The sequence below is a fragment of the Polyodon spathula genome, chromosome 8 (assembly GCF_017654505.1).
Source record: "Polyodon spathula isolate WHYD16114869_AA chromosome 8, ASM1765450v1, whole genome shotgun sequence".
NCBI lineage: Eukaryota > Metazoa > Chordata > Actinopteri > Acipenseriformes > Polyodontidae > Polyodon > Polyodon spathula.
In genome coordinates this window covers 38,331,105-38,353,267 of record NC_054541.1, presented here as the reverse complement: position 1 = coordinate 38,353,267, position 22,163 = coordinate 38,331,105, and the positions used below count along the sequence as shown (strand labels likewise).

General features: G+C 38.0%; 1 protein-coding gene across 1 annotated transcript in view; it reads left to right on the top strand.

Moving 5' to 3' along the window:
- Positions 1 to 21,550, top strand: part of LOC121319912 (semaphorin-3A) — a 129,566-nt gene extending 108,016 nt beyond the window's left edge. The window contains exons 8-18 of the mRNA XM_041257869.1: positions 3,342 to 3,484; positions 4,381 to 4,495; positions 4,593 to 4,662; positions 5,887 to 6,031; positions 6,379 to 6,598; positions 7,215 to 7,306; positions 8,138 to 8,179; positions 9,723 to 9,880; positions 12,391 to 12,458; positions 17,130 to 17,275; positions 18,483 to 21,550. Coding sequence (XP_041113803.1) covers positions 3,342 to 3,484; positions 4,381 to 4,495; positions 4,593 to 4,662; positions 5,887 to 6,031; positions 6,379 to 6,598; positions 7,215 to 7,306; positions 8,138 to 8,179; positions 9,723 to 9,880; positions 12,391 to 12,458; positions 17,130 to 17,275; positions 18,483 to 18,938 — 1,655 coding nt within the window. The 3' untranslated portion in view covers positions 18,939 to 21,550. The remainder of the gene's footprint in view (positions 1 to 3,341; positions 3,485 to 4,380; positions 4,496 to 4,592; positions 4,663 to 5,886; positions 6,032 to 6,378; positions 6,599 to 7,214; positions 7,307 to 8,137; positions 8,180 to 9,722; positions 9,881 to 12,390; positions 12,459 to 17,129; positions 17,276 to 18,482) is intronic.
- The last annotated feature ends 613 nt before the right edge of the window (positions 21,551 to 22,163 follow it).

Here is a 22,163-nt window from a genome sequence, read left to right as displayed (position 1 = left end):
TAGCTGGTTATTTTATGGGGGTTCAGTGCCAATTATAGTGCATGAAAATTGTCTGCCAATTATTTCTCCCAGCTCCCTAATATAAATGCCAGAATTTAAAAACACCTCCTCATTCTTCTTTGCTTTTATTTATTTATTTATTTTTAAATGCTTATTACTTACATTCTATGTACTGACAGGAAAAGACTACATTTCAAATTGAATGGGCCCTTGTTGAGACCATATTTATTGTCAGTGAAGAAGTATTAACGTGTTTAGCTTTCGCAGCTTGTATTGAAAATACCACCCATGCTGCATGCTACTGAAAAGGCCATTGTTCTGTAAATGATAAGAAATGTCCAACTAAATGGCATACCATTTTTTAAAAAGCATACACGCCTAATTAGGTATGTTTTCTTTGGAGGCAGTATGCAAACCATTTCCGGGCCACATTCTGTTTTCTTTTTATCTTTTGAGAGTGTCACAACTCGCAAGTCCTTTTTGATTGAACACGCAATACGATTTTAATTAACCAGGCAATATGCTTTCATGCGATTTTTTTTTTTACACTGCTTCTGTGCTGCTTCAAAGAACATTAACAGTTGATTAACCTTCAACCATGTTAATTTATAAAATTAAACTATGTGATGGGTGATATGAAAGCTGCTGCAGCTGTTTAATTTAATATGAACCCCCAAAGAGCCTGCACCACCTTTATTGTGTGAGGAAACATATGAAACGGTGATAATATCTACTTCATCCACATGAACATTACATCTGTTATATTTACAAAGAGGTTTGTTTTAGGCTTTTGAAAAATCCCAGTGTTTTTAACATGTTAAAATGCTGGTATGTGGGTTTAATGATGAATGATTGACACAGCTGACATATAATTATCTTCTTTCTCGCTTTTAGTACAATATATAATCACAGCTCTTGTGTAAATTGTTTAAAGATGGTTGAAGGGACAGTACAAAAGGTGTATGTATGTACAGGTGTGTGTGTGTGTGTGTGTGTGTGTGTGTGTGTGTGTGTGTGTGTTTGTGTGTGTGTGTGTGTATGCAACCCTTTAGACTGCAGAACAAGTTATAAGGCGGTACTGTCATGGTTCCTATTTGCCCCATGATGCCATTACATTAACACTAGTATTGTCATTATAAGGCGGAACACAAACAGCACAGTCTCTTAACTGGTTTCATACAGCATTATGAAGGGGTAGCATTATTATTATTATTATTATTTATTATTATATTATTATTATTATTATTATTATTATTATTATTATTATTAATATTATTTATTTATTTATTTGGCAGACTCCTTTATCTAAGGTGACTTATAGATGTTACAGGGCAGTACTGGTCAGGGTTACAATGCAAAATAAATATTTAAATACAATATAGTTTACATTAAGTGCAGATAATACTACTAAAATACAATATGAGCTAGGATGCAAGTTAGGATTACAACAAGTTATATCTACAATGACCTATTAGTAGTGCAATAGTGTAAGGATAATGCATCAGCTGTGGATCCAGTAACATGGTGCTTAGGTCAGGTAATGTCTAGTGCATCGGGGTACATGAGAGATCTACAAGTGCAGTCTAAACAGGTTTTACCCCAATTCGGCTGTTAAACACATTTTCTCCACTAGCCAACAGAGGAATGAAAACAACATAGTTTATTATAATATACTTAACTGTTAAACACTGTCAGCATATGTTTTAAAAGGCACTGTATACAATATAAATACATAGCTTTTGTTACACAGTTTATTTTTTGTCTACCGTCCCACATGTTTTTTGTTTTTTTTTTTTTTTTAACTTTTCCTACTGTTATAATGTATTTCTTCAAATCTCCTTCCACCACTCTTAATCATGCATACTCAGTAAAGCAGTAATTCAGCAGGGGGCGGGAGAGTTTGAGTTGCTCCCCCAATTAAAACCAGGGATCAGACTACGCTATCAGCCATTGCGAGTACTGTACTGTGTGTGGTTATAGCAGATAGGAGCTTGTAACAGAGGCTTGCCTCCTCTGAGGGTCTGGAACTGCTGTTAATATGTTGAATCTAGGGTTTGGGTTCAAATGTCATTGTTTCTTGCATTTTAAACAATATTGTTGGTTTTGTTTTATTGAACACTATTTAAGCAATAGAGCCCGTCGATGCTTGTTCTACCGTGTGGTAGATGACCGAGACTGGAGTTATGCGCTCGAGCCGCATCAAGAGGGCTCTATCGCATTTAGAAAATTATTTATTTATTTTCACTTGAAAAACAAAAACAAACTTTAAAACCTATATTTACCTTGAACTTCGGATATTTCGCTGAGTAAGCTTGCGCTGAGGAAAATGTTATTATTATTATTATTATTATTATTATTATTATTATTATTATTATTATTATATTTATTTATTGGGGTCTTACTCTTTCTTATTGTAATTTGTAGTATTGAGTCCGACTCGAAACTTGTTGTTGGAGGCGGGGCATCATTCAAGCTGTCAGGAAGTGGATTGGCTGGTGCGGAAATAACTTAAAACAGGGTTGACAGTTTGACTGACTGGTTTTGAGTGAGGGTGTTGTTTGTATCCATCAAAATTGTGGGCCAATCATGTTTTTCCTGTTGATTTGTTCTCCAGTAGCTGCAAATTGAACCTTCATTACATTGTCCTGTCACAGACATATGATTTCGCTTGACTCAAGATCAGCGTCAGAAAGTATGTTTAAGTAGCTTATTATGTTACCAGATTAGAATGTGTTTATGCGCGGATGGATTTAAAATTTAATTCACAATTAAGCACTTCAACGTTCCAGCAGGCAACAATGCAAAATAGAAGCCCACTAGATCTGGAAGCTGATTGGCTGTTCTCACTCAATCATTTTCGAATATATTAATATATAGTTACGGGTGGGTGCAAGTTTGCCAGCGCTTATGGAGGAGCAAGACTTTTTGACTTTTAACTTTTTGGGAGATACGGCTAATAAAAAGAGTGGTTTTAACTACTATTAAAACCAGCCCTGGTGTCCTGCTTTTTCTGCTTGCTACATTGTTGTCAGAGGTGAGGCAGTTACCTGCACTTGGAAGCTGGCAAGGGAGAGTGAGATATATATATATTTTCCACTTCCTCCTTTGCCTCCTCTAATGAGCCTATATATATATATATATATATATATATATATATATATATATATATATATATATTTTTTTTTTTTTTTAAATATATCATGTTTAATTATTATCAGTGCTGGTAATAAACATCTTCATAAACTACAGGATTTTACTTGTTGATGATTATTGTGTTACAACTGTTAGATAACGAAGATAATGTGCCTGATGCAGTTAATACATAAACATTTTTTTTTCAGATCCTAGATTTATAAGTACCCACCTAATTCCTGAGAGCGATAACCCTGAAGATGATAAAATCTATTTATTTTTTCGTGAAAATGCAATGGATGGAGAGCACTCTGGGAAGGCAACCCATGCCAGGATAGGGCAGCTATGTAAGGTAACAAATGTATTATAATTATTCACGTTTAAAATAAAGTTGTTTAAAAAAAAAAAAAAAAAAAACATGTAGCAGTGTTTAAGGCTTTTGGCGTGCTGCACAGCATTGCATTGCAATGCTACGGGATCATTTAGCAAATTAACTCCATGGAGTTCAGGACCTACAGCCAACCTAAAACCTAAGCCATGAAAATGCTGTGTGCTTTTAAATCAAAGCAGCAATATGACTTGGGATTCATATTAACTGATGATGATGAAGAGAATTTAAACTTGAGAAACTGAATACCAGTAAGGCCAGTGCATGCTGCTAATCCAAGAACGGCTCATTTTACACTGCAGCTGTGATTTAATTGGCAGCTGCTGCAGTCCTGTCTCTCCCATCATTTATCACTAGTAAAGTATACAGTGCAGTGGTATTTCAGTAGTAATTTGGTGGGAAAGTGGAGAAAATAGGACAGAATTGGCAATAACTACATTCATGATTTCCATGGTTTTCAGTCTCGCTCACGGCTTCAATGCTATTTGCTTCCTCTTTCCCATTTCAGAGTGTCATGACTGGCGAGACAAGAAGCAGCACAGTTAGTGCATTCCTACTCTCAGCAGAGCCCCCATAAAAATACCACAGATTACCACTGTAAATACACCCACGGGTCTTGGCACATTTTCCTCTGTTTGATATTATAATACTTACACCATGATCTGATAAGACATAAATACCTTCTACAAAACATTCTACTGTATGCATCAGTTACAATAACCATTACAATTTTAAAATATATTGATTGCTCAGTAGGTGCTATACGTGGTACTGTAGGGATGCATTAAACCCTTTAGTAGACAACCTAATTAATATAAGTATGATGTTTTACTGAATATTATGTTTTTTTTTTTTTTCAGAACGACTTTGGAGGCCACCGAAGCCTTGTTAACAAATGGACAACCTTTCTCAAAGCACGGTTAATCTGCTCTGTCCCTGGCTCTAATGGCATTGACACCCACTTTGATGAACTACGTGAGTATATAAGCAAGAATACCTTACACTATACAATATATACATACTGTTTATACTGATCTCCCGTGATAAACTGACATTCTCTTATTATTTTCAGAGGATGTGTTCCTAATGAGTTCCAAGGATCCTAAGAATCCAATAATCTATGCTGTGTTTACAACATCCAGGTAGATGACGTATTTATTATTATGCTTGTGTTTTTAATACTATATAAACTATACACTAAAACTAAGAAAAAATATGTTTAAAAAGTTCCAGAAAACCAATTGCACTAGTACATTTTAGAGAGTTTTTACATTTGTATTGTTTGCTCTGTAATGCATTTACAGCAGCTAGCAAATCTTCTTGAGTTCACTTCTAGAAATTGGCCAATTCCATTTAGCACTGTTCAGGTTTCATTCAAGGCTGCAGAAAATCTTGTTAGCTCAAAACACAGGTCTGTTTTTAGACAGAAACCATACATTTGTTGAGGGTCACCATATGTGACACTACAGCACATAAGAAAGGAGAGGTACTGTGCCAGTAAATTTATAATGTAAGTGCTCATCAAGGTGAGAGCCAATCACATGGTAAACAGCGGATGTGCACCAATGACATGGGATAGGCCTATAGAGCAATGTTCTAAAGTGTTTTCATGTGTTTTTTTTATTATTATTTTATTTTTTTATTTATTATTAATTCTGGTGCAATTATTGAATTGGTACCCAATTAGAACAAAAAGTAGTGTTCTTTTATGTTGGTCCCTTTTTATGTTCTATGTGTTTATTAAAAGACTTACTGTAACTGAGGTTGCTTTGAACACTGGAATTTTCAATAGTTTTTGATCACACACAGAACTGTATTTTGCCAATTTGATGTGTAATCCTGACAGTTTTAATAGTTAATAAATAACTTGCTGTAAATAATAATTATCACTGGATCCTTTACCAGTACCATAACTGGACATACTCTGCAATAACTGGATTTTCATTGTGCAGCAGTTGGGAATCTACATGGATAAACCTGTTTTTAGTAGCAACTTCTGGATAACCACAGACTTTGATGCAATCCAGGGTAATTCCCTGTAGCATGCTCTAAAACATTGCTGCTGTCACTTATCCTGGTATGGTAGGGGTTTATAAAATCAACCCCTTAGCTTGCAGAGCCGTATTTTAAATGGGGCCATTGTTTACTGGGTGCATGTGTGAGTGATAACAAGAAATGCTCGGGTAATTCAATTCTAATTAAACAATTTCTAATGCATGCATTTTCCAGTGTCTTGATCAATAAGTGGTATTAATTGTATGGAGCAGGCAATTTATCAGTTAGATTAATCTTTACTTTAATTAGGTTTTGCACTTAATGACTTTAATAGATTTTTTTTTGTGTGTGTGTGTGTGTTTTTTCTTTAGCAATATCTTCAAGGGGTCAGCAGTATGCATGTATAGCATGTCTGATGTGAGGAGAGTGTTCTTGGGCCCCTATGCCCACAGAGACGGTCCCAATTACCAGTGGGTACCATTCCAGGGGAGGGTACCTTACCCACGGCCTGGAACTGTAAGTAGAACAATAGAGGTACACTTAGAACAACCTAGTTGCAGCTAGATATCAATTATTTCATAATGGGATAAAAAATGGGTGGAGTTTGTGTGTGTGTTGTTGGATAGTTCTTTGTTTTACCCCACCTCAACACACAACACCATAAAAAGGAGCGGTAATATATATATATATATATATATATATATCACTATATATTATATATATATATATATATATATATTTTTTTTTTCCTTTTTTATATGTACAAATGTTATTATGATATATTTGCTTATCTTGTTTGTACACATATAACTATATACAATATTTTCTAAAAAAACTAAATAAATAATAATATTGCCTTACAGTGCCCAAGTAAAACCTTTGGAGGGTTTGATTCTACGAAAGACCTACCTGACGATGTCATCACCTTTGCAAGAAGCCACCCTGCCATGTACAATCCTGTCCATCCAATAAGCCACCGACCAATCATCATCAAGACTGATGTAGACTACCAGTTCACACAGATAGTTGTGGATCGTGTTGATGCAGAAGATGGACAATATGATGTCCTGTTCATTGGAACAGGTATATATCTTTACTACAGTTTACTGCATCTGTCACTAATTTTGTTTTCCAACTAACATTTTTTTGATCATGTCTGAATATGTCAATATTCACCAATGTTTGACAAGCGGTTTATATTGTGTCTAATATTTTGCATCTGTCAACAAGGTGAATTCATAAAAGTAATACAATCTTCCACTGTCATGGTAATCCCAATCTGTTTGGGGTCCCAGTGCGTCTTTGTTTGAAACATTAGATACTATGTGGCTGAAATAGCTTGTAGATTGTACTCCCATTTGTTTGTAGGGTCCTGCTCCCGATTTACCATTCTGATTAAGACACACTACCTTTGACCCTAAAAATCGAACTCTTGAAATCATTTGGGGCTTTGTTCAAACATACCATCTTATCCTGAGACATGCATTATCATTTGATGCAAGGACATTATACTTAGACATGTGCAAGATATTTAGACTTTGTGGCAGCATTTTCTGAGATATAAAATAAAAGCAACAAAAAGAGCAAAACTATTACATCATAAAGTGGATAATATGTTTGAAGGAATCAGATGTTACATATAGTGTAGAGAGATATGTAATAGGTTCCTTCATTAATATGTCCCCTTTCTGTTTTTAAGATGTTGGCACTGTTCTTAAGGTTGTATCGATTCCCAAGGAGACCTGGCATGACCTAGAGGAAGTCCTCCTAGAAGAAATGACTGTGTTCAGGGTAAGTGTTGTCATGCTCCTTCAGTTAACCCTGTCGAGCTGCAAACAGCGGTTATGTTTTTAGTGTTGTCGTCACCTCCCAGCATTCAAGTGCAAGTCTCACTTGATGTGTACAATGTATTGGTACATAGTGATAGTGTTTATTTATAATGTGGTCAGTAGAAAGAGGCCTAATAAAGCAATGTTATAGCTATACTGTACTGTACTGTTCATAGCTGCGCCTCAGTTTTGATTTAATTGTGGCCAGAGTGTTTCTTCAACAGGCGGACCTATTTAAATTTAAATGGCAGAATGAGATATTATTTATAGTGGTGAAGACCAAGACTTTGAGGGCTGTCGTGTTGCAAACAACATCCACGAGGCAAATAGAAACATGGAGGGAAACTCTTATGTATATGAAAATAAAAAAGTACAAGTGCTGAATGCAGTCAGTTAGTACATGTAAATAGTAACTGTATTAAAATATGAACACAAGAGAAATACGCTATTTTACACACAAACAATACACTTTTATTGATAGTCACATACTTTACATGGAAAACAACTGATTATGTTTCTGCATGTCCTTGTAATTATCCCATTTGGCATTGTCATTGTCATTAATTTATCTGTCTTATTTAGCATTACTCTCTGCTTGACTGCTTACCTGTTCCAATTAGGTGGTAGCTTTCCTGTTTTCCTGTAGAGTGCAGCAAGAATATCTCAGTGACTCAAGAAGCATCATCAGTACATAACCCTACTTAGGATACCTATATGATGAGGCAGCTCAGTTATAAATACAAGGGGTGATTATAAAATCATGAAGCTAATAGATGTGTTTGCTTTATTTTAGGAGCGTGTTGCCATTACAGCCATGGATATTTCTACAAAACAGGTAAGTTTTGGCTTGAATGGCTGTCGATTCCAGACAGCTTAGTGTATTATAGCTATCCCATTGTTGTTGTTGTTGTTGTTGTTGTAATAAGTAGTAGTTGTAATGGCAGTATTGTATGTTTCGTTAGTTTTCATGAAAAAAGGCAATGGAACTGCAGCCAAAGACAGTGGCTTTGTACTTCTTCTCATAAATTAATTTAAACCACCATGCAAGGTTTGCTGCAGTGACATTCAATGTAAGGCTTATTCAATTCAGACATATAATGTCTGGCTCCCCTACAGTATATCCCATGGTGTTGGATACCATAATCTTTCGACTATTACATGCACCCCTTCACAAATATAAGAAGCATCATGGTGCACTATACACATGATGAACGTTATATATCAGGCATATAGTATACTTTATAAAAAGTGTACAGTTTATGCTTAATTTATACCTTTGATAATATTGCATATAGGAACCCATTTTAATGTGTGAGTGATCCTTCTAACTAGCAAGCATCCACCTTTGCTTTAGTCCTCTACATTTTTCAAGGTTTGCACGTTTTACAAGGGATGTTAACTGAAACTGCTTAGTCATGCACACAATGGGTGCACAGTGAATTCTGAGAATTATGGTATGCTTCCCCAGTGTTGGACAACAATAAGTGACTACTTATACTAATAAATTGAGGTACAGCTCAGCTAGGTTTGCTGTCTTTATTCGTCTTAACAGGGATAACATTATTTAAAGCAGAAGGTTCACATGAACTCCTGCACGGTGCTCAAGTATTGTACACAGGACAGGACACCTCAATAAGACAAAGCTAGGTTGTCTCAAAGCATATCGGTGTGTTCACTGATGTGAAACAAAAGATGCCAAAGGCGAAAATCAATGTTAAAACTACAATACCAATGTTTTTTTTGTTTTTTTAAATCATGTTAATTCCCTTAAGGGTTAGGTACTCTTCTTCAACATGTTGCTAAAAACTACAGTCTTAAAGATTCATAACTGGACATGGACTAGACAACCAGATATGATTTATACTTCTTTGTATGCTCTGTTAACACAATACCCAGTACTGTACATATTGCATGCAGTAGGTGTTTACAAGAAATAAGGCTGTTGGTAATGTGTTTTAACCTATAGGTCACTAGCTTTAGTTTGCTGCAAGTTTTTAATGATTGGAAGTAGTCACCTTGGAATGGCTGTTGGTTACATAAGTACTTTGGGTTTTCTCTTTGTAGTCAAAGTATTAAATAGGCATAAAAAACTATCCTTAAACATTGTTAGTTGTTGTCAAGAGTTGTATGTGAAATGTCCTAGTGCCATATTAAAATAAAGATTGATTCTTATGGCAAGTGCTTTTTGGGTTGATGATAAAGCACTGATGGTAAGCATGACAGTGATCCCATCAATGTTGCAAGCATTATTGCATTCTACAACCTGCTTGTATGACAACATAAAGGCCATTCTATTTATTTAATGTATATACCCACTATAATAATGTATTAAATAAACACAGTTATAATAATAATAATAATCGTATTTTTTTTTACAGCAACAGCTATACCTTGGCTCAGCAATTGGAGTTTCACAGATGCCCTTGCACCGGTGTGATGTCTATGGAAAGGCCTGTGCCGAGTGCTGCTTAGCCAGAGACCCCTACTGCGCCTGGGATGGAACTGAATGCTCCCGCTACTTCCCCACATCAAAGAGGTCAGACACGCTTGTGTTCTTTTGGAATCCACACTGACCGTGCTAATTAAACCAATGCAGTTTTGAGGGCTCATAGTTAGAATGCTCTACAGGAGGTGCCTGTGGCTCACAGCTTTTTTTTTTGACAAATTTTATTTTCTTCCAAATTTTTTTGACATGTCAGAGATATTTCACAGCTACTTATAATATGTGGCAATAGAAAAGTTATTGGATTTGCCAGTGGCTTTGGCATTCGTTCAAGTCTCAGGACACAGTTTTTATATCTAGGCCTATATATACAGGGTGATTAGAAAGTAAGTTTACCACATCAACACATGGTGCGTTGATGTTGTAAACCTACTTTCTAATCACCCTGTCTATACTGTATATACTATACACATATACTGTGAGGTTGTTTAAATGTAATTCAGCCATGTAATTTCCCAAAATGAAAATTCCATTGTGACAGGCTGGCTTAGTGGTGACGTCAGGCCAGATGCAGGCAGAAACACACAGAGAAAGTACTGCAGTTGCAAAGGCGCTGCAGTGCCGTTTATATTAAAGACAAAAATAAATTAAAAGATTTAACAAAAACACTTGCTCACAAAGCGAAACAAAAAGGTTACACAAAACAAAAAGCACAAACACAATAACCAAATAAATTAGCAAGTCAGGCTGGGCAAATCACCTTCAGTGTTCCTAGATTTACTTTACTTTCCGTTTCATTTATTTCTCTCACTCCATTCTCTCCTTGGAACAACCGACCCTGAGCCTGGAGAGCTGCAGGCTTTTTAAACAGGTGACCGTCTCCCGATTAGGAACAAATGAATCGCTTAATTCATTCGGGAGATGGCCACCTTCTACACAAGATTTTTAATTGTGGATGGGGTTTCCCATCCACGCTGCCAAATCAAAAACACACAGCTCTTCACCGTCTCATAAAATAAAACAAAGCAGTAACAAAACACTGAAGGACGGCACCTCTCTCGCCCTATATAATACATAAATCATAAAACACAAATACAAAATAACACAAATGAGACACAGAGGCGAAGGGGGAGACCCCATTCTAAAAATAAATAAACAATCATATACAGGGCTCCTTGCCCTATTACAGCCATAAACATCGACTCATATAAAACCCAGATAAAGTCTTTCTTTGCGTGCCAAAAAGGGACTCGGTGGGGGGTGGGGGGCTGGCTACTAAAAAACTTTAAGGGAGAATTTACTAGGAATGGCAAGGTATGCTTGTATGCTAGTTGTGTTTGCCATCCTTTGTGATTATATGTTTCTTGGCAAACTTTATTGGAAACATAGGACAGATTTATAAGTACAGATTTTTCTAATTTTCTCAATTAAGTGAGCTATATTTCACTAAAGAAACATACATCCTTTATTAAAGCACATACACAAAACTATTGAGGTAAACTGTTCTAGAATTTACATTTCATCATAAGTATATTATCTACATTGAAAAAAAAAGTATTGTGTGTTTAAAGAATAAGGCACATCTGTCAGAAAACAAAAAATGAAACAGCAGCATTCCGTTCCATACCTCAGCCTGTCATACATCTGTATTCTTTTAAATTTCAGATGTGTAAAACTTGTCACTTTATGGTGCATCATGAAGATTCCTTTGGATAAGCTCATTTCCGTCTTTTGATTGGTCTGTTTGAAATTAAGATTTTGGACCTTTCTGCATTACACATGTTTCCCTTTTCTTTTTTCCGTAATACCAAGACAACATTTTAGGAAACCATAAAAATCACCAGGGGAACAGTCTAGAAAGACACTTACAAGGCACGAGTAATATAATATTAGACTATAAGTTTACTCCCTCCTTCAATGTTATAGATGCTTTTAAAAGAAACACATAACAAATAGAGTTTGTCTGACTGTTAACCATTTGCCTTGTTTTATTCATTTGACTTTGTATATGAATGAACAAGCCATTGCTCAATCAGAAAATGTGTGAAAAGCTTATGTAACAATCTATGGGGGAGGGGTATTGAAGTTGTCTTGATCTTAACTATATAGCATTCTACCAGTAAATACTCAGTTGGGTTATTGATTTTAATTTCATAGCCTCGCCTCATTTTCCTGGCTGCTCAACATTTGTCCGCAGCAGCCTGAAGGGAGATGCACTACCTTGTAAAGAAGCTGGTAACACTAGTTCCATGTATTGATTAGAACATTAAACCTCTGCTACAACCTGCTACAGTTACAAACTGTGGTACGCGCATAGCTGAAAGGAATGAAATCAAGCATGACATCAATGACCTTGGATCTAAAATAACTTAACAATGTCAATAAATTGCATTGTACAGTAGGCATCAAAGCAACAGTATCTTCAAATTTTTTCCAATGTATTAGTCTTTTTGTGATTTGAATGGGTCATCAATTAACATGTATTGACTGATTAGTCAACAGCAAACAAGGATTTGCATGCTCAGTACATGTTCTCAGTTAAGAGTTGGTGTAATTCTGTATTTTAATATCTTTTAATATGAAATATTCTCCTTTTAATTTAGACGTACAAGAAGACAGGATATAAGAAATGGGGACCCTGTCACTCAGTGTTCCGACCTTCAACATCATGGTAAGAAGGTTTATGTAAAATATATACATGAATAAAGTTTTACCTTAAGCATCCCACTGAACGCAGTTGGGATTCAAGGAAACGCATGTACATGGATTAGGGAGTGGTTAACATGTAGAAAACAGAAAGTACTGATTAGAGGAAAAACCTCAGAATGGAGTGTGGTAACCAGTGGTGTACCACAGGGATCAGTATTAGGTCCTCTGCTATTCCTAATCTACATTAATGATTTAGATTCTGGTATAGTAAGCAAACTTGTTAAATTTGCAGACAACACAAAAATAGGAGGAGTGGCAAACACTGTTGCAGCAGCAGCAGCAAAGGTCATTCAAAATGATCTAGACAAGATTCAAAACTGGGCAGACACATGGCAAATGACATTTAATAGAGAAAAGTGTAAGGTACTGCACGCAGGAAATAAATGTACATTATAAATATCATATGGGAGATACTGAAATTGGAGAAGGAATCTATGAAAAAGACCTAGGAGTTTTTGTAGACAATGTGGGGAAGCTATAAAAAAGGCTAACAAGATGCTCGGATACATTGTGAAAAGTGTTGAATTTAAATCAAGGGAAGTAATGTTAAAACTGTACAATGCACTAGTAAGACCTCATCTTGAATATTGTGTGCAGTTCTGGGCACCTCGCTATAAAAAAGATATTGCTGCTGTAGAAAGAGTGCAAAGAAGAGCAACCAGAATTATTCCGGGCTTAAAAGGCATGTCATATGCAGACAGGCTAAAAGAATTGAATCTGTTCAGTCTTGAACAAAGAAGATTACGCGGCGACCTAATTCAAGCATTCAAAATTCTAAAAGGTATTGACAATGTCAACCCAATGGACTTTTTCAGCCTGAAAAAAGAAACAAGGACCAGGGGTCACAAATGGAGATTAGACAAAGGGGCATTCAGAACAGAAAATAGGAGGCACTTTTTTATACAGAGAATTGTGAGGGTCTGGAATCAACTCCCCAGTAATGTTGTTGAAGCTGACACCCTGGGATCCTTCAAGAAGCTGCTTGATGAGATTCTGGGCTCAATAAGCTACTAACAACCAAAGGAGCAAGATGGGCCAAATGGCTTCCTCTCGTTTGTAAACTTTATGTTCTTATGTATGTCAAACTAAGATAATACCTATGAAGGCTTTAGCCACAAGGTTTTTCTGCTTGACCTCATAATTTAGGATTGGGTGTTTGAATGTATGCATAAAAAGTAATTTTAATAAGAACATTCTGCAGCATGGAGAACTAAAAAGAGCAAGTCCTAGCTGGTTACCAATCAGAATGCTGTTCAGGTCATTATTTCTACTAAAGACATTATGCCCTTATCAGCCATCAACAGAATATTTGACATTATTGACTTTAAATAGCAGCAAGGGTGCTGTACATCACTATCACTGCTCTTCAATCTCGGTAGAATAGAATACTGGCAGGTCTGTCTTATTGTCACATAAACTTACGCTCAATGTTGTCGAGAACCATATAAACTTCCCTAAGAAATAATGGTATCCATGCATCATTATTCTCGAATTCCTTTGTGTTTCTACATTAAAAAAAGGCATGTTGTACATTATGCATTATACAGTATGCAAATTGTTTCTTAATCATTTGACTCTTCATGGCTATAAATAAACATAAAAAATGAGGTTCAGACTACGCATTTGGCATCCGTGAGCGGTGCAAGGCAGGCATCCTTGGGCGGTGCAAGGCAGGCATCCTTGGGCGGTGCAAGGCAGGCATCCTTGGGCCATAGCTCCTCCCCTCTGGGCTCTGAGAGCGGCGGCTCCTCCCTCTCTGGGCTCTGGGAGCGGCGGCTCCTCCCTCTCTGGGCTCTGGGAGCGGCGGCTCCTCCCTCTCTGGGCTCTGGGAGCGGCGGCTCCTCCCTCTCTGGGCTCTGGGAGCGGCGGCGGCTCCTCCTCCCTCTCTGGCACTGGGAGCGGCGGCGGCTCCTCACCCCTCTCTGGCTCTGGGAGCGACGGCGGCTCCTCACCCCTCTCTGGCACTGGGAGCGACGGCGGCTCCTCACCCCCTCTCTGGCTCTGGGAGCGACGGCGGCTCCTCACCCCTCTCTGGCTCTGGGAGCGACGGCGGCTCCTCACCCCTCTCTGGCACTGGGAGCGACGGCGGCTCCTCACCCCTCTCTGGCACTGGGAGCGACGGCGGCTCCTCACCCCTCTCTGGCACTGGGAGCGGCGGCGGCTCCTCACCCCTCTCTGGCACTGGGAGCGGCGGCGGCTCCTCACCCCTCTCTGGCTCTCGGGAAGGCAACTCCTCACCCCTCTGGCTCTCGGGAAGGCAACTCCTCACCCCTCTCTGGCTCTCGGGAAGGCGACTCCTCCCCCTCTCTGGCTCTCGGGAAGGCAACTCCTCACCCCTCTCTGGCTCTCGGGAAGGCAACTCCTCACCCCTCTCTGGCTCTCGGCAAGGCAACTCCTCACCCCTCTCTGGCTCTCGGCAAGGCAACTCCTCACCCCTCTCTGGCTCTCGGCAAGGCAACTCCTCACCCCTCTCTGGCTCTCGGGAAGGCAACTCCTCACCCCTCTCTGGCTCTCGGGAAGGCAACTCCTCACCCCTCTCTGGCTCTCGGGAAGGCAACTCCTCACCCCTCTCTGGCTCTCGGGAAGGCAACTCCTCACCCCTCTCTGGCTCTCGGGAAGGCGGCTCACCCCTCTCTGGCTCTCGGGAAGGCGGCTCACCCCTCTCTGGCTCTCGGGAAGGCGGCTCACCCCTCTCTGGCTCTCGGGAAGGCGGCTCACCCCTCTCTGGCTCTCGGGAAGGCGGCTCACCCCTCTCTGGCTCTCGGGAAGGTGGCTCACCCCTCTCTGGCTCTCGGGAAGGCGGCTCACCCCTCTTTATTGGAGTGACCGGGGCATCTCCCATGTCTACCGCCAGGTAATTAACCACCATGAGGGCAACCTCTGGGAAGGACGCTGGGTGGTGTTGTTCCTCCCACCTCTCCCCATCTCGACACCACAGTGTGTTGATAACTATGGGGAGATCATGGACTAGGTCTGCCTCAGGGTGCATCAACCAGTCCCAGATCTCCTGGGATGGTGGTGAAGGTGGTGGTGCTGGAGGTAGTGGGGTGGCCCTTGATGCCCGGGGTGAATACTGCACCTCTTCCTGGGCCTGGTTGTAGGGGCATCCTGCCCAGTTGTGGCCGTCCTCCTCACACCGGCCACACCAGTTTGCCGGTGGCACATCTGGGCAGGACCGCCAACGATGGTCCTCCTTCCCACACCAGGAACACCAAGGGAAGAGGCTGGCCGGGTCCTCCAGCGGTGGCTGCAGCAGCTTACATTTCTTCAGCTGCTGCTTGTCCTGCCTTTGCTCTTCTGCTCTTCTTTCCCATTTTTTTTTTTATATTTCAAAAAAAAAAAAAAAAAAAAAAAAATGTATCCCAAAAATTCCAAAAAAAAATAAAAATACTGCTCTGAGCCTCTAGGTGGCACTATCCCACTTCTTACACCAAATGTGGCAGGCTGGCGAGTGAATAGAGGCCCAGAGACAGTCTGCAGTTCAAAAAAAAATACTAATTTTATTATAAATAACACAAAACAAAAGTGCACAATGGCAAAATAAAGGGATTTAAACGCAAAAAAAACCCCAACACAGAAACAAACTTACAAAAACAAGGTTTCCAGGCTGGGCAATGCTTTCACTGGATTCAAATTTACCAAACCAAAACCAACAAACAAACACCAACCTGCTTCCTCAGCTCCCTCTCCCAAATGAGAAGCAAAGGCCTCCTTTTATGTCAGGTGGCTGGGCGCTGATTGATCGTTAATTAACCTAATCAACCCCAGCCACCTGAACATAATAAACCCAGGCAGGTAGGGGAAATTAACCCCATCCTTGCCAATTTAAAAAGGGCAGAGCTTTGCTCTCCCACAGATGTATTTATGTATTGCGTTTGGCTTAGAGTCCTTAGATAACCCTCTTCCAAGATGCACACTGTCAAGCAGCTATTTTATCCTGACATTCTTAGATAAGGGATGTTTGCTCCATTATATAGTTAAGTTGTGTATTTGCCTTTCTGAATTCTGTTCTATAAGAGAAGGCTTTAGCCACCCAAATGGAGGAGACCACACATTGATTTTTCATTTATGAAAACTTGAGGGCCAGCTTGTTATTTTGTAAACTGGAACCACCACAGCATCATGCTGTGCTGCTATAACTTTAATTCAGAAACACACTGCAGAGGTTTTAAAGTTCTTAGTTTGGCGACAGCCACTGAATACAGCATATTCATGCCTACAACTATATTACATCTAGTTTTCCAAATAGCTGAGGGTTCTACCCTATATCCACAATTTTGGGTATTTGCTGTTTCTTTAATTTAGATGAAACCTAAGCAATACCTCTGTATAAAAATCAGATCTGGGAATAGTATTGAACATATTTGTTAGAGGCAAATTACAGTTTACATACTGTGTTGAAACTAACTGGCTTTGTAAGTTTCTTCAGTGTGTCAAATCTTCCATCACATTTGAGTAAATATCACAGCTATCCTTTGCTATGGTGTGTGTATATATTATAGATTTGGATCCCTAACCATGTTGACATTAAGGGGTTATTTAACATTTTATAATGCTGATTTGATTTTTACCAAAAAAAAAAAAAAAAAAAAAAAAAACAAAAAAAAAACGGATGTGTCTCCTTCATCTACAGATGAATTAAATGGCAAAGGGAATTTGGAAGAAAGGATTATTTATGGAGTGGAGAACAGTAGCACTTTCCTGGAGTGCAGCCCAAAATCCCAGCGTGCTCTTGTCTACTGGCAATTCCAGAAACAGAATGAAGACCGTAAAAATGAGGTAAAAGTTTTTTTTTTTTTTATCCCCCCCCACACACACACACACCCCAGTATTATTTTACTCAATATATGCAGTGTCCAGTGATTCACAGTATGGGATTATGCAATAATTCTGATGTCACCAAGTCATATGACAATATAATTTAAGATATTTCAGACAAAGGTAAAGGCAGCTTTAGACAGAAATTATAACTCAAACCTTTCAGTGGCCGAGTGAGACCTATAGGAGCCGATGAAGCTGAAAAAAGGCATATCTGAGCAATACACATAGCCCCTGCACCATAGAGATAACACAGACACAAACAAAGGAGATAGCTGCTTCTGCATCCAGTGCTCAAAGAATATCACAGACATTTGCAGAACTTTGAGATGTTATAGTAATAACATAATGACTTTTATAGCATTATTGAGGAGTTGGTGATAAAAGGAGAGGATTTATCAATATGCACGTCTATAATGAGGTATGTGAAAAATACAGAGAACAAGGGGTGGGGCTTGGCTAAAGATGAAGTACTGATGTCCTTTTGCTATGCAGGACCTTTTAAACCTGTTTTACTCTGAAAAAAAGATATATTTTAAACAGGGCGTGTACAATAAACAACATGTGTGAAAATAAATTGGACCTGAAGTGCCAGACAAGCATTGAATAAATGGACTACTAAGGGTTAATATTGCTTTTAAACTTTACTAATACCAGTAGCCTGACAGCATTAAACTTTCTTACAAATGAGTAGAATGTCCAACACTGGCTTACATTTCTTCCTTATCAATCCAACCTTGTATCAGAATTGCTTATTATTATTTATTCAAAGTTAGACAATGCCCTGTCTATATTATAGTTGGTATATAAGGCTTTGCTATGGATGATTGGGCAAATGCCTCTTTAGCATCACATTCACAGCTGAAAATACAGCAAGGTGGCTATCTGTTTAAGAGAATGACCTCTAACCGTTATGCTTTTGGTATAGAGCCATTCTATGTAGCACTTTTCACGGTCCATTGGATTTGGTATGAGCCTCAAACATCTGAGAAACTGAACCATTTAATGGTCACAAGAGCCATGAGTCAGTGTGAATCAGGTTAGGTTTAGAAATGACCAATGCTGAATTTAACTGACTAAGCCAGGTGCTGTTCAGTAAAATTAAAATCGTTGGTAGCAAATAGTCTTACCAAAGTTTCTGTGCACTAATGTTAACTCTTAATTGCAGATAAAAGCAGATGACAGATTCATCAGAACAGAGCAAGGTCTACTCATACGCAGCCTTCAGAGGCAATATTCAGGAATCTACTACTGTCAGACTGTTGAACATGGATTCATGCAGACCTTGGTCAAGGTCACTCTGGAGGTCATAGACACAGAACACCTAGAGGAACTTCTGCACAAGGATGAGGATGGTGAGGCAGCAAAACCAAAGGAAGGCCATATCATTATCCCCCCCAATCAGAAAGTCTGGTACAGGGACTTCATGTCCCTCATCAACCACCCAAACCTCAACACCATGGATGAATTTTGTGAGCAGGTCTGGAAAAGGGACCGCAAGCAGCGTAAACAAAGGCCATCCAATGCCCAAGTTAATGCTAACAAATGGAAACACATTCAGGAAAACAAGAAAGGCAGAAACAGGAGGACCCATGAACTTGAGAGGTCACCAAGAAGTGTCTGATATTGGGGTGGCATTTCACAGACTTAATCCAAGTAGACTCTTATAGGCACTCAACTGGAAACAAATGCAATATACTCCTGATTTAGTTCATTGGATTGATAAAGACTTGCACAATGGTTTAATGGTAATGACTTTGGTAATGAGTGAACTACCATGTGTTAGTACCTTTGAATGGTCTCCATTATGGAAGAATGGAAACTGACAGTTGGACTGGACTTCCTGTAAATATTCTACAGCAAAAACAATATTTGACATTTTGCTAACTATAGAGCTCAGACTTTTGTTAACACTGTACAATTAAATAACCATCAACGTTGACAATATAATTATCTCTCTGCTTGCCATTCTGTTGTTTTTAATGCAATAGTTTATAGATGTTACCCTATCTCCTAATACGTGATAAGATTCATTAACAAATTATTTTGGAATAAGCTCTTCCAACACTGATAAGGTATGTTTTATTTTTAGTTCATAGAGTTCTATCTAAAAAGTGTCTAAAATAATGTATGTTAACTATCTATCTTATTGTATATCATCCTACCTTCCAACAAAAACTACTGCAACCCAAAGTTGTTGTTTGTTTTAATCATCATGCAAGTGTATTTCATTTCTGTTCAATTGTACTCCTTAGATACATTTCTAAATTATTTCAGACATATTTTCTATTCTGAGTTTTTTTGCTTTATTTAGTGTCAATAGCTAAATAATGAAAAGGTCTAGGCTATGTGATACAACACAGCACAATATAAATAACGTATTTTTTAAATGTATACAGTTAATGGTGAAAGTGATTATATTACACTTCCAAAAGCAGACTGACATACATGGCTAGTTTTACAGATCTGGATTAGCGCTAATGTTGGACTACCTAATATTATTTTAGGTAAGGTAGTCCAACACTAGTGCTAATCTGTGAAACCATCTGATAAAGTATATCATTGCAATCCATTTCTTTTTTTCATGTGTGGCAGTATGGCCTGGGGTGCTATGTGTCAAGCCAAAAAATGTATTCCTTAATTTATTATTCCTAATAAATACTGGTCAGGTGATTCATTAGTCATAGAAATCCTGGAAAATATTATAAACTAGCCTAATAAATAAAAATTAATCAGAGATCTGAACCAACAAATAATACTTTTTTTTAAAATATAAATGACAAAAAGCATTGCATTCTCTATGTGGCAAATACCAATCAAGTTGACATTTACTTAAATTCAGTTTATTTTTATCTGTGAGAACAGAATTGAACAAGTTAAACTGGGCTACGACTTAAACTTACATACTTTGGGAGTGTATATTCCCAATATAACACCACCTCATTACAGCTACGATATGTGTATGCCCTTATTGAGGAAAAAGAAAGATGAAATGTTATCATAGTGGTTATACCTCCCAGTAGAGATATAAATGACTGTGTTTATACACTATTAGATGTAAAAAGGTCCATAGAGGCCAAGGCATCACGACTTAATGTAATTTATCACTGTTGCAAAAATAAAATAAACATTACTGTAGATAAGTGGGTAGACACCATACAAGTGTTTTTTTGTGGCCATTCATCTCCAAGAAGAACAATATTAAGCTGACTCCTACTGAGACTGTTTAACTACACTGTCTGTCTGTGCATGTGGTTGGGGACGGACTGTAAAGCTCATTATATGTCAGCACAAAGGTGGGGTCAGAGTGAGAGATACAGCTGCTAAATACCAGCCATCTGAGCTGTCAGTTAATTCCGTCTAAACCCAGTCACTAGTCATCATTAAGCTGGCAAACAGAACCCAGATGGTTAAAAAATAAGATTTCCCTTTTTTTCTGTGAAACCATGCAGAGATCTTCTTAAAAGATGTTCCACTGATTAAAGACATTTTATTAATCACATTTATCACACACTTTTAGCATTTTTAGAACTATTGACTGATAATTTAAACAACTATAAAAACAGTAAAACTATGGTAAGTGATTTAAAAAAGACATCGGTAAAGATAATTGTAAACACATTTTAGGATGCTTCTTCTAGGTTAGCATGGACCACTGAATGTTCAATTATTTAAAATCTAAATATTTGCTTGATGGTTATTGTTTGAAAGATGATACATGCCCTAAATACAATATTTGTCAATTTACAAGAAAATAAAAGAAACCATTTTTGTCATGGTCCAAAAAAAAATGTCACTGTGTAAAAATTGCATGTGAATGCTCTTTTTAATGTGTCTAATAATTTTTATATATAATTTAGTGACTTTTAATGTTATGTGTGTAATAGATCTACCTTTTGCAACATGCAGTACACATTAACCTGTTTAAAAGCTGTATATATTTTTTCCTTAGAAAATCAAGGTACAGTGTAAAGTACTGGCATCTATTAGGTACTCTATTCCAAGGTGTTCTATATCAGTTTTTGAGCAACTAGTATACAACTGTTTCCCCCACATTAAAACATGAGGGATTTATTTCATATTTCAAGGCAACAAAGTAAAGTATCCATCAGATTGCATGTATGTTTACTACAGAGCAATTCATTTACATGATCATATTGCTCTTTGCATTTCAGATGGTCTCTATAAAACTGGAGAAAATATAATGAAACTGCTGCTGTAAATTATTTCTTTTTTGGCATGTATTCAGTTGTTGAATAAATATTTCTTCTAAAACATCTGAGGTTTTGAATGTCTTTAATTTGTTAAAGGTGTGCGCCATTTTAAGCTCACTCATTTGTTTTCTATTTGGAGAGATCAATCAGCAAAATCAGATTGCAAGATTTTTGCAGACTGGCACACTACATTTCACATGTGGACTATTTTGGTAAATATTCCAACATTTACAGTAGATCAAACACGGCAACGGTAAACAGCAAACAGCGAACGGCAAACAGTAGATCCTTAAATGACTTTAGCCTCAGTCGTATGAGGATGGTTGCCAAGGGGTTTAAACAGTCAGGTCTCATTATCGTAACTGATATGCAGCGCTCAAGAGCACATTCTAAACTAATGCATTCTCCAGTCTGCCATGAGACAACATAGGACTTGTGATGGGTTTGTTGAAAGTTGAGGTCACAGGTACAAACTCAGATGACTGGCGCTTATTATCTCTAATGAATGCAGTCTGTTAATTATTGCTTGTCTGAAAATGCAAACCTGTGATTGCTGTGAACCCCCTTCTATCCACAGCCTCTTTTATTAGCGGTTTCAATTAAATTAAAATTAGACACCATGAGCATAAGGAAAA